This window comes from Nicotiana tabacum, chromosome 15, assembly GCF_000715075.1.
Source record: "Nicotiana tabacum cultivar K326 chromosome 15, ASM71507v2, whole genome shotgun sequence".
NCBI classification, from domain to species: Eukaryota; Viridiplantae; Streptophyta; class Magnoliopsida; order Solanales; family Solanaceae; genus Nicotiana; species Nicotiana tabacum.
The window spans coordinates 21114665-21125949 of NC_134094.1; the positions used below are offsets into that span (position 1 = coordinate 21114665).

The window sequence follows — 11285 nt, forward strand, 5'->3', positions numbered from 1 at the left end:
TCATAATAATGTATTTGCAGGCAAATATTCTGAAAAGGTTGCAAAGAGGGAGGGACAGTAGTGAAGCAACTTGACTTTTGGGTTCCTTTTTTTTTTGGGTCAAAATTTTGTTAATCCAATATATGTGCATAACCTCAAAATTTTCTTCTACAAATCTCCATGTAAGTTATTTGTCTGAGAACTGCTACTCGAAAGACTTGGAAGTAATGACTTGTGGTTGTATAAACTACTAGGATATTTTGTACCATATGGCCTTTCCTAAGGTCATTTGTTAAATTATGTTCTCATTAGTTCAGTGTGCTAAATTTCATCTTTTAAAGTTGCAGGTTGAATTTTTCTTTTTCCATACAAATTTAAACCACTGAGTTAATGAGGATCATATATGGATTGATTAAGGACATGTTCTTGATGCCTGATATATAGTTATTTAGCAGACTAACTCCACTTAATTAGGGCTCTAAACTACGGTTTTGAGGTCTTTTTGAATAAGCATCATAAAATTAGGTTGTTCAGTTCTATGTTTTTTTAATTGCTATTCTATAATCAAATATAATCAGTTTTTCTGATTCAGTACCATGTCCTTCATATTTATATTTTTTTTTAAAACGAAAAACCTTCCATGTGGTAGGTTCCATAATAGTATTACATTATTATGAATGTTTGCAGAGCATTCTCTAATTGACATTATACGAGAGATTGCTGCAAACTCTCGTATTTGCTGAATGTCGGATGATGTCCTCTTCTTTTTCATTCTTTTATTATTTTATATTTTCGTTTCAATTTGGGTCACAATCTTTTGAATTAATGATCAATGCTATACTTAGGGGCCGTTTGATTTCATAAATTAGGCATTATAATACCAGCATCAAATTTAACATTAACAATATAGAAGTCATTTGGTATGATAGATAAATAAAAATAATCATGGGATAAAAATTTAGTATATATCGCTTATCCATTATTTGGTTACTAATCCTGGAATAAGTTATCCTAGGATTACAAATTACCGGGAGTTATACGTGCCAGAGGCTGGAATAGTAATCCCAGGATAAAGCAATAAAATTGACAATCCCAGGGTTAATACAACAAACACAGTAAAAAATAATACCAGAATAACTAATCTCAATATAAGTAATCCACAGTGTTTTGATACCCAACATAGATGAATCGTTTATGATGGAGCACCAAGATATGAATTATGATGCAAGTCGCGAGATGTAAATCTCCATCGGCTGTCACTTTAACCCCGGCACATAATCGACCTTGCTTTGCATATCTTTCAGTTGTGAATATATCAGATCCTAAGAGTTGTGCAACTGGGTGTTCCTTACTATATCTTCACAGCTCGACTGCCCCTTTGCCGTTGACAAAATCCATGACTTCCAACATATCACATAGTCTTTAAAGTTATGTAATGTGCAACAAACTTCTGGTTCTTCGAAACTGAAAATCATTTTGCAAATGAAAAGGTGAATATCAGTTTCTGATGGACGGTATACGAGAGTAAGTTCTTTCGTATAAGATGGCCATCACGATAGTATCTATCTGTGACATTCAAGTTCAGTTCTGTAAATTAAATCCAAAGCGCTCACTTTCTCAACATCTGCAGGCTCTCGCCTCTGCTTAGCCAACTGTTGATCAAACTGGGCAACTGCTGCATAAACTCCTCAGCAGATGCACTGACCTGAAAACATGGAGATACAATTCTAACCGTGATGTAAGAAAGTAACACACATTTCCAGAAGGTTACTTTACTTGAAGATCTATTGAAGATACAAACAGATCTCTTATTTATTTATCATTTTGTATTTAAAGTAGGGAGTGTAGAATGCCGAGTATTTGAAGGAATGATGGTATGGAAAAGTAGAAAGTTCCTTTTTTCCTCTAGAAAGTTACTTGCCGTAGCTAGTAAAAGTTACTGTCATGTGACCAGGAGGTTACGAGTTCGAGCCGGGGAAACAACCTCTTGCAGAAATGCAAGATTTCTGCAAGATAAGGTTGCATACAATAGACCCTTGTGGCCCGGCTCCTCCCCGGACCTCACGCAGCGGGAGCGTAGTGCACCGGGCTGCCCTTTATTCTTGATCTTGGATTGATGCTCTACCTGGGGGAATGGAGATTACCAGATAGAGGAGAATTTTTCCCTTACTTGATGAATCTTGATGTGGAAGCATGTAAATTAAGTTGAGAACTACGCAAATTTTTTCCAACTATAGGGGATTGATGCTCAAACATCACACAGCAAAGCCAAAGAATTTTAGGAACATGACCTTGCAAAAGAATCCGATTAACGATTTGAACAAAGGAAATAACAATTAAAGTATTCATTTTTTTGGCAAAACCATAATACATAAAAACGAATATGATAATCAATTATTTGGGAGAAAGGCCAGTCCTTCATTCACATTGAAAAATTGAGTAAACTAATTAAAGAAACAACATACTTTAGTTCAGAGAACCATTTTAGAGCCAATTAAACTGTAAAAGGAACCACCGTAAATGAACAAGTCAAAGAACAAATTTTGAGTATAGCATAGAACTTCAAAGGCTAACATTTGTATCCAATGCAAGACTTGAAGATAAGCTTTTGGAAAACGGGTAAGATAGAAGTTGCTCATGCGGGTAAAGCAGTTCAGTCTATTGACCAAAACAAACCTTGAACATGGTTATACATCACTTTTCAGGGCAAAGTTGTTATAATCATTCACTTTGATCGGAAATGCCTGTGGAATGTCATGGATTTTCATTTTTCAGTGACAATATTAGTCTTGCCTGCACTTCTGAAATCGTTTCAAAATGGCAGATTAACTCTTTGGCCTCCATAACTTAAATAGTGGCTATTACTTCATCGTAATTTCCCTCAATTTCTAGTATTATCTTTTCATTTTAGAGTTTACTAATTTTCAAGTTCAAATACCTGATTTTGCGAGTACTTTAAGGTAAGAATTGAATTATGATCGCATGATTCCAGGATCTGATTGGAGTATCGAAAATTTAAACTTGTTCACATCCTTTTCAACTCACCATGGTAAATCATGGCTCAGCACAAGTGGACAGATGGAGAATCAATTGACAAAACTCATTTTTGATATGTACATCACCCATTGATGAGCTCCTGTCAAGGGGAGAAGAAGAAACAAAACAAAAAGGAAAAAAGAAAGAATGAGAGGAAAAAATTTATTAGTTTTGGAAGAAGACTTGATAGCTAATAGAAGGAAAGAATTATATAAAAAGAGGGAACACAATTTCACTACCAACTAGAATAAACCAAGTAATGAGGTATATACCTATTATATTTTAAGCTAAAACCCTGGGTTTACAAGAAAGAGCTGTGAAGTTTCTGAAGACACTGGCCACTCTCCCCCGGAGAGTAGAATGTGACCTTTGTTTCTTATAAGAGGAGCAACTGGCTTCATTGGTCATGGAATCATAGTGTTCACTATTGTCATATCTGCCCGTCCTTATCCCAATGCAATGTTCTGTTGGTTCATCATTATTTTCCCTCATTTGTAACAAGGCCTGAAGCTCAGTTTCATCTTTATACAACAAATGAAGTCCAAACTCCTTCATTTCTCCACAAAAAAGTAGCCTAATAAGTCCATAGTCATTTGGTGTTTTTCCATTTGCCTTAGATGTATCCCATAAGCCAGCAAGAGTTAAAAGGAAAAAATGAATAGTTGATTCTGTATCATATTTTGAATGGTTGCATAAGGCAAGTTTCTGGGTCATCCACGACATCTCATCATTACATAAGGGAATCAATTGAGCTGTGATCTCAATTAGGCTGCCAGAGTAACATACAGCAAATCCCAAGAAGTTATCATGTACATACCAATTTTCAGGCAAATTGACTGATACACTTGTATCAATTCCGTGATAGTCGAACCAACTCGGGATCTTCTTCCCAGGATGCTCAATGGTAAAAACTCTCTGTGACAAGGAATCTGAAGCAGAGATGTCATGCTGCAAGGAAACGATATTCTGAAACAGGCTATGTGCAAACAAATTATAGATCGAATCATTGTACGCGTCATCCTTATCGTACAGCGGTGTGAATATCAGCCACTGTAATTTCTTCTTCCTGGTTGCTAAATTATGAATACTTTTCAGAACCATATGACAATCTGCATGCAATTCGTCTAAATCCGGTGGAAGTTCTGGCAACTGTGTAAGACTCCTGCACTCTGTTAAGTACAAAGATCGAAGCGCACCAAGTTGGGTTATGCTTCTAGGCAAATGCTCAAAATTATTTCCCCTGAGATACAATACTTCCAAAGAGGATAAGCATCCAATGTCTTCTGGAAGTCCTCCATCCATTAGATTACAGTAACTGAGATTCAAAATTTCCAATGAGTGTAATCCTTCAGCCACCGGAGGGAACACAAAGTTCACTTCATCTTCAAGGCCTACTTCTGATTTTTGTTTTGCGAAGCTCAAGAATCTAAGCTTGTTCAACCGAAAAATAGAAGATGGAGGTTGTGAGATTAGAGTATCTCTGGCATCAAGCCGCTCCAAGTTTTGTAAATCCCCTATAGCTTCTGGAAAGCTTACAAGCTTTGAGCAACCTGATACATCTAGATTAACCAAACTTTTCAACTTACAAATGCTGCTGGGAAGTATTACAAGGTTCTCTAAATCTCTCAATTCTAGATCCCTTGTCACACTGTCGAGCATGTGAATATCTGACTCAAATTTCATGCTTCCCAAGATTTCTGGAAAATTTTCTAAATTGGAGCACTCATGTAGATACAGATATTTAAGGGAATCGATGCACAGAGCTGGAAACCTCTTAAGGCGTTTACAATTAGTCAATTCTAATGTACAAAGCTTTCTGAAAAATCCTAGGGAATGATGAACCTCTTCAAGATTTATACAATTTGACAGATTCAAAGTCTCCAAATTTGGCATCCCTACGAAATCTGGCAACTCTTTTAGCCTCTTGCAATTTGTTAAGTCCAAGGATCGAAGAGCACCAAGTTGGGCTATACTTGGAGGCAAATGCTCAAAATTATTTCCCCTGAGATACAACACTTTCAAAGAAGATAAGCATCCAATGTCTTCTGGAAGTCCTCCATCTATTACATTGCAAAAACTGAGATCCAGATCATCCAATGAGCGTAACCCTTTGTTCACCTGAGGGAAAACAAAGTAACCTGCAACTTGGCCTTCTTCTGATTCTAACTGTCCAAAACTCAGAAATTTAAGTTTGTCCAAGCATACAATGGAAGACGGAGGTCGTGAAATTAGAGTACGTCTGGCATCAAGCTTCTCCAAGTTTTGTAAATCCCCTATCTCTTCTGGCAACATTTCAAGTTTTGAGCAATCCGACACATCTAGCTTCACCAAGCTTTTCAACATACCTATGCTGCTTGGAAGAGCTACAAGGTTTTCTAAACAGCTCAAATCCAGTTTAGTAATATGAGTTTGTAACTGGATATATGATGGTAGTTCCCTTATCCCAGAGTATCCCATGTCAATCTCTAACTCCAGCTTCATTCTTCCTACGATTTCCGGAAATTTCTCTAAACTATAGCAACCATGTAGATACAGATATTTGAGAGATTCCACGTTGACACATGGAAACCTCTTCAGGCGTCTACAGTAATTCAAATTCAACCGAATGAGTTTTCTGGAACATCCCAGGGAATGGTGAACCTCTTCAAGATTACTACATTTCTCCAGATCCAAATACTCCAAATTTGGCATCCCCGTGAAATCTGGTGTGCATATCAGGCTTGTAGAGACGCTGAGACGTAGCTTTCGTAGATACCTCAAATGCTGTTCAGAACATAGAAAGAATGAGATAGATAAACAAGAGCAACCAGGTAAAAGAATCATCATAAAAATATGGTGCTGCCTAGGATTTCAATAGTACAAGTCATGCCTAGTGGGCTATCTGTGAATCTAGCATTTATTTGGCTAAACACATATACAGCCCCTAAAGCTACAGCTACTTTTTCATTTAGACACCTTTTGTTACTTTGGGTGCACCTCTACGACTCAAGAGGGGAGTGAATTGGGTCGTACCAAATTTTCGCGATCTCCTAAAATTAGCCTAACTTTTGCTCCACGAACCTGGTTTCCTATTGAACACCTAAGGCATACGAACCTGGTTTCCTATTGAACACCTAAGGCAATATATATATATCTTACTAGGAAAATGTTTGAATGAGTTTTAAAATTGAGCTTTTTAGTTAAAATGATGATAAGAAGATCTGGAAAAAATCCTCTCAAAAAAGATCTGAGAAAAAGACATTATAATACTCTGAGAACAACCCCAAAATAACACATCAATTTGAGTTTTTCTAATTACTCTCTTCATCCCAATTTATGCGACGTGTTTGATTAGGCACAAATTTTAAGAAAGAAAGAAATACTTTTGAAACTTGTAATCTAAAACAAACCATTAATGTGTGGCTACAAATCATCTCATTAACGGTAAAATAAAAAATTAAAATTAAATTGTTTCTACATAAAAAGGTGTCATTCTTTTCTAGACAAACTAAAATTAAAAGTATGCCATACGAAATGGGACAGATGGAGTAACTTTTTCATTTAAGGACATGCATCATGATAAGAATGTGACACTAACACTTAAAAGGTAAGTTCTATGGAGTGGTGGTTAGACCAACTATGCTATATGGGGCAGAGTGTTGGCCAGTCAAAAACTCACACGTTCAAAAGATGAAAGTAGCCGAAATGAGGATGCTTAGATAGATGTGTGAGCAATACTAGGAGAGACAAGATTAGGAGTGAAGATATACGAAGCAAGGTGAGAGTGGCCTCTGTGGTGGACAAGATGCGGGAAGCGAGGCTGAGATGGTTCGGGCATGTGACGAGGGGAGCACAGATGCCTCAGTGATAGCTCTAAGGAGAGGTAGAGGTAGGCCAAGAAAGAATTGGGGAAATGTGATTAGACAGGACATGACACATCTTCAGCTCACCGAGTATATGACCCTAGATGGGAGAGCATGGAGGTTGAGGATTAGGGTAGAAAGTTAGTAGGTAGTCGAACGATTTCTCTCTTTTATGTGGGACATTATTATTATTATTATTATTATTATTATTATATTATTATTATTATTATTATTATTATTATTATTATTATTATTATTATTATTATTATTATTATTATTATTTTACTTTGAATATCTTAACTACTTTTGTTGTCATTATTTTTCTTTTCTTCAATATTTTCATTTTAGCTTTTTTGCTCTAGTATTTTTCAAAGGTTATGGTGAGAGTGGCCTCTGTGGTGGACAAGATGTGGGAAGCGGGGCATGTGATGTGCACACACCACCCTCTCCAGACCTCACTTGTGGGATCACGGGTATGTTGTTGTTGTTGCATCATAATCCTTGGACAAGCTAAACAAAGTATCTCAAATTAATAAAAAAAAGCGATAATATTTTCTCAATATCACTATATTAAAGAAAACAGTTAGAGGGAAAAGGGAAAAAAAATAGAATTCAGCATGTACCTTTCTTCCCATCCATAAATGACGCAGTGAACTGGACCAGAAATCAAGATGAACAAGCCTTTTGGGTTCAAAATTTTCTGGCAATGACTCCCAAGGATAGTGCTTCCAGACAAACCAACGCAAGCTATTGGGCAGGTACTCGATAGAGCCATCATGGCAATTGATAGAACATATGTACAATATCCGAAGTCGTTTCATATTTTTCATGGCCTCTTTGTTAAAGCATAGTTTTTTAAAATAAAGAATCCAGATTGCTTCTATTGCCTTGGTCCCCTGGTAAAAAGAACATTAGTCTACAAAGTATAACTTCAAATGTCATGTAAAATCTGGTTGCCAATATGACTATTTTCTCAATCCTTGTAATGCCAAATTTTGTCATGTTAGTAGTATTTATTATTGCACTTGAATATCTTGAAGAACTACCGCCACTAAAAAAATCTAAGGTACAACTTTTTTTTTTTTTGATAACCATGGTGTTCGGATGGTGGGAGGGGTCTCGGACCATTTTCCTGTCATGATGGGGTTGCATCAGGCGTCGCTACTCAACCCTTTTTTGTTTGCCCTGGCGATGGGCGTACTGACTCGCCACATCCAAGGGGAGGTACCGTGGTGCATGTTATTTGCAGACGATATTATTTTGATTGACGAGACGCGAGACGGTATTAACGCGAGGTTAGAGGTGTGGAGACAGACCCTGGAGTCTAAAGGTTTCAAGCTGAGCAGAACCAAGACAGAATACTTGGAGTGTAAGTTTAGTGATGCTACTCAGGGAGTGGAAGGGGAGGTGAGGCTGGATTCACAAGGCATTTCTAGGAGGGGGAGTTTTCAGTACCTTGGGTCTATTATACAGGGGGATTGAGAGATTGATGAAGATGTCACACATCGTATTGGGGCGGGATGGATGAAATGGAGACTTGCTTCTGGTATTTTGTGTGACAAGAAGGTACTACCAAAACTTAAAGGTATATTTTATAGAGCGCTGGTCAGACCGGCTATGTTGTATGGGGCTGAGTGTTGGCCAGTCAAGAGCTCTCACGTCCAGAAGATGAAGGTAGCAGAAATGAGAATGTTAAGATGAATGTGCGGGCACACCAGATTAGATAGGATTCGGAATGAAGTTATTCGGGACAAGGTAGGTGTGGCCCCTATTGAGAACAAGATGCGGGAAGCACGGCTTAGATGGTTTGGACATGTGAGGAGGAGAAGCACAGACGCTCCGGTAAGAAGGTGTGAGAGGTTGACATTGGAGGGCCTTAGGAGAGGTAGAGGTAGGCCGAAGAAAGTTGGGGTGGGGTGATTAGGCATGACATGGCGCAGCTACAGCTGACCGAGGACATGACCCGTGATAGGAAGGTGTGGAGGTCGAAGATTAGGATAGTAGATTAGGTAGTCTAGATTATTCATACCGGTAGTGTTAGTGGTTAGTAGTAGGCTTATTTGAATACCTGTCGTTTTTGTTTTTTCGATCATCTTACTATCTTGTTGTGTATGCTTCTTTTACATGGTTTTTCGGTGTTGTCCCGTTTTATTTCTTGTTATTATTGTGGTATCTATGCTTACCTGAGCCGAGGGTCTATTGGAAACAGCCTCTCTAACTCCACAAAGGTAGGGGTAAGGTCTGCGTACACACTACCCTCCCCAAACCCCACTATGTGGAATTATACTAGGTATGTTATTGTTGTTGTTGTTGTTGTTAATCGTGGTATTCGGGTCAGCTTATTCGCACCTACCACAATTAAAAAAATCTAAGGTACAATATTAGTTGTCTTTTTTAAGAAATATGTTGCTTAAGAAAAACATTTTGTGCAATTAATTCTATAATTCTACTTTCTAATAACACATTTTTTGAGTAGTTCTTTGGAGTCAAGTCTAAAAGTTTTCATGTTGTGATAGAAGAAAATTGTAATTGAAACGGCACCAATAAATTGTTACATGTTTAAATATAAAAATTATAAATGCTAAAGTGAATTCCTGATTGAGTTATTATGTACAACACATATAGCAAATTTCAAGTTAATCCAAATAATGAAATTGGATAGATTCAGTGGCTGCTAGACAAATTGGCTTAATAACATAAGAAAAACGAATTAGGCAGCATTAATAAAGTGCCTATTAGACGAATTAGTCAGTTAGCCAATTAAACTTACTTTTGCTTACTGGGAAAATGCATAAGTACCCCCCTCCCTGACCTATAGCCGGATTACCAACTACACACTCTACCTTTGCGGGATTTTTATTACCCCCGAACTATTTTTAAGTAGAATTATTTGCACCCTTAAAGCTTACGTGGCAGAGTGTGTATTTCACTCTCCTTGGGAGAGTGAGAAGTAAGAAAAAACGATTTTTAGATTATTGTTTTTTGCTTTTTTACCATTTTTAGTGAGATATATAATTTCTTACTTTTTTTTTCCTTTTCCTTTTTCTTTTCCTTTTTCTTTGTCTTTTTCTCTTGCTTCTTTTTTTGTTTCTTCTCTAATTCCGGCGGATATGCACTCGATAGCGACTTTGTCTAACCATTCTTCTTCTATTTATTCTGTTTTTCTTCTTCCTCTTTCTATCCTTTTCATTTTTGTGTGTGAAACGGACCTTCAAACGGAATAAAATCAATCGACCATAACCTTGACGGCGACCTTGAATCAAGATCTAGACGAAAATTATACCGACTCGACCAGATTTGGACAACTGTTTCGGGTGTAAAAGGGTCGTTTCGATGGAGGTTTGTGGCTGGTTTTGAAGGTTTTCTACTGTTTGTTTGGAGCTGGTTTCGAGGGAGGTTTTCAGCTGCGGTTTGGCTGAATTTTGGGACTGGATTTGGCTCGTTTTGGGTGTTGTTTCACTACGTCTTCAGACTGTTTCGCTGAGCTTTAATGGCCAGCTTTCGTGGATGTTTTTTTGGCTGTATTTTGCAACTGATTTTCAGTAGTTTCGAGGTTGGAGTTTGGTGGTGGAGCTGGGTGGAAGAGAGACTGTTTTGGATGGAAAACAGAGCTGTTTTGCTGGGTTTTAGAGCTTTATTTGGCTGGTTTCAATGGAGTTTTAGGGAGGAGATTTCGGGTGGAAGAAGGCAGCTGTTGGAGGAAAGAAAAAAAAGTTTTTTTTTTAATGAAATCTGATTTGTCAAGCGAGTGTGGTTCACTGCCCAACAGAAATTTGGTTGTGGCACTTGAAGGGTGAATTTATTTAACTTTAAAATAGTTCAGGGGGTAACAAAAAGCCCGCAAAGGTAGAGTGTGTAGTTGGGAATCCGGCTATAGGTCGGGGGGTACTTATGCATTTTCCCTTTGCTTACTAAAGTAAACAATTAACACGACTTACGTGTGAGATTATGAAGCAAGAGGAACTTGGCATTCTCCTTATATGTCTTTGGAAAGCTAGAAAACTAGAAGTTAAATATTATTGCATTGTTTAGCCTACTTACCGTATTGTTGATCATCACTTCTTCAAAATCTTCAGCAAGCCATAACCTGCTACGCTCTCTTGGATCCTTTTGTGGGTTCACTACATATTTACCCATATCTTGTAATAAGTCATGCATTTCAATTGTATCTTTTTCAGAGATGAACACAAGAGATTTTTCAATTAGGACACGCAATCCGATATCAGCTCCAAAGTCACAGCTCTCAAGAATTTGCATGATCTCATCTTTTCTTTGATATATCTTTCATTACAATAGTTATATGACAGGTCGATCTTTTTATTGGAAAACTACGTCCTCGAGCTCGAGGTTTCAATTTCTTCACAGTAGTACCTCCATTGACTTCGGCTTTACTAATGACTAAATTGGCTTCGCTGGAACCCATATTGT

General features: G+C 37.5%; 1 protein-coding gene across 1 annotated transcript in view; it reads right to left on the reverse strand.

The window, feature by feature from the left end:
- Nucleotides 1-930: 930 nt before the first annotated feature.
- The window catches only part of LOC107791816 (TMV resistance protein N-like), a 32542-nt gene continuing 22187 nt past the window's right edge, over nucleotides 931-11285 (reverse strand). The window contains exons 4-10 of the mRNA XM_075230645.1: nucleotides 10899-11138; nucleotides 7481-7753; nucleotides 4649-5778; nucleotides 3288-4021; nucleotides 3025-3115; nucleotides 1593-1684; nucleotides 931-1443 (exon numbers count right to left, since the gene is read on the reverse strand). Of these exons, the coding sequence (XP_075086746.1) occupies nucleotides 3298-4021; nucleotides 4649-5778; nucleotides 7481-7753; nucleotides 10899-11138 (2367 nt within the window). The 3' untranslated portion in view covers nucleotides 931-1443; nucleotides 1593-1684; nucleotides 3025-3115; nucleotides 3288-3297. The remainder of the gene's footprint in view (nucleotides 1444-1592; nucleotides 1685-3024; nucleotides 3116-3287; nucleotides 4022-4648; nucleotides 5779-7480; nucleotides 7754-10898; nucleotides 11139-11285) is intronic.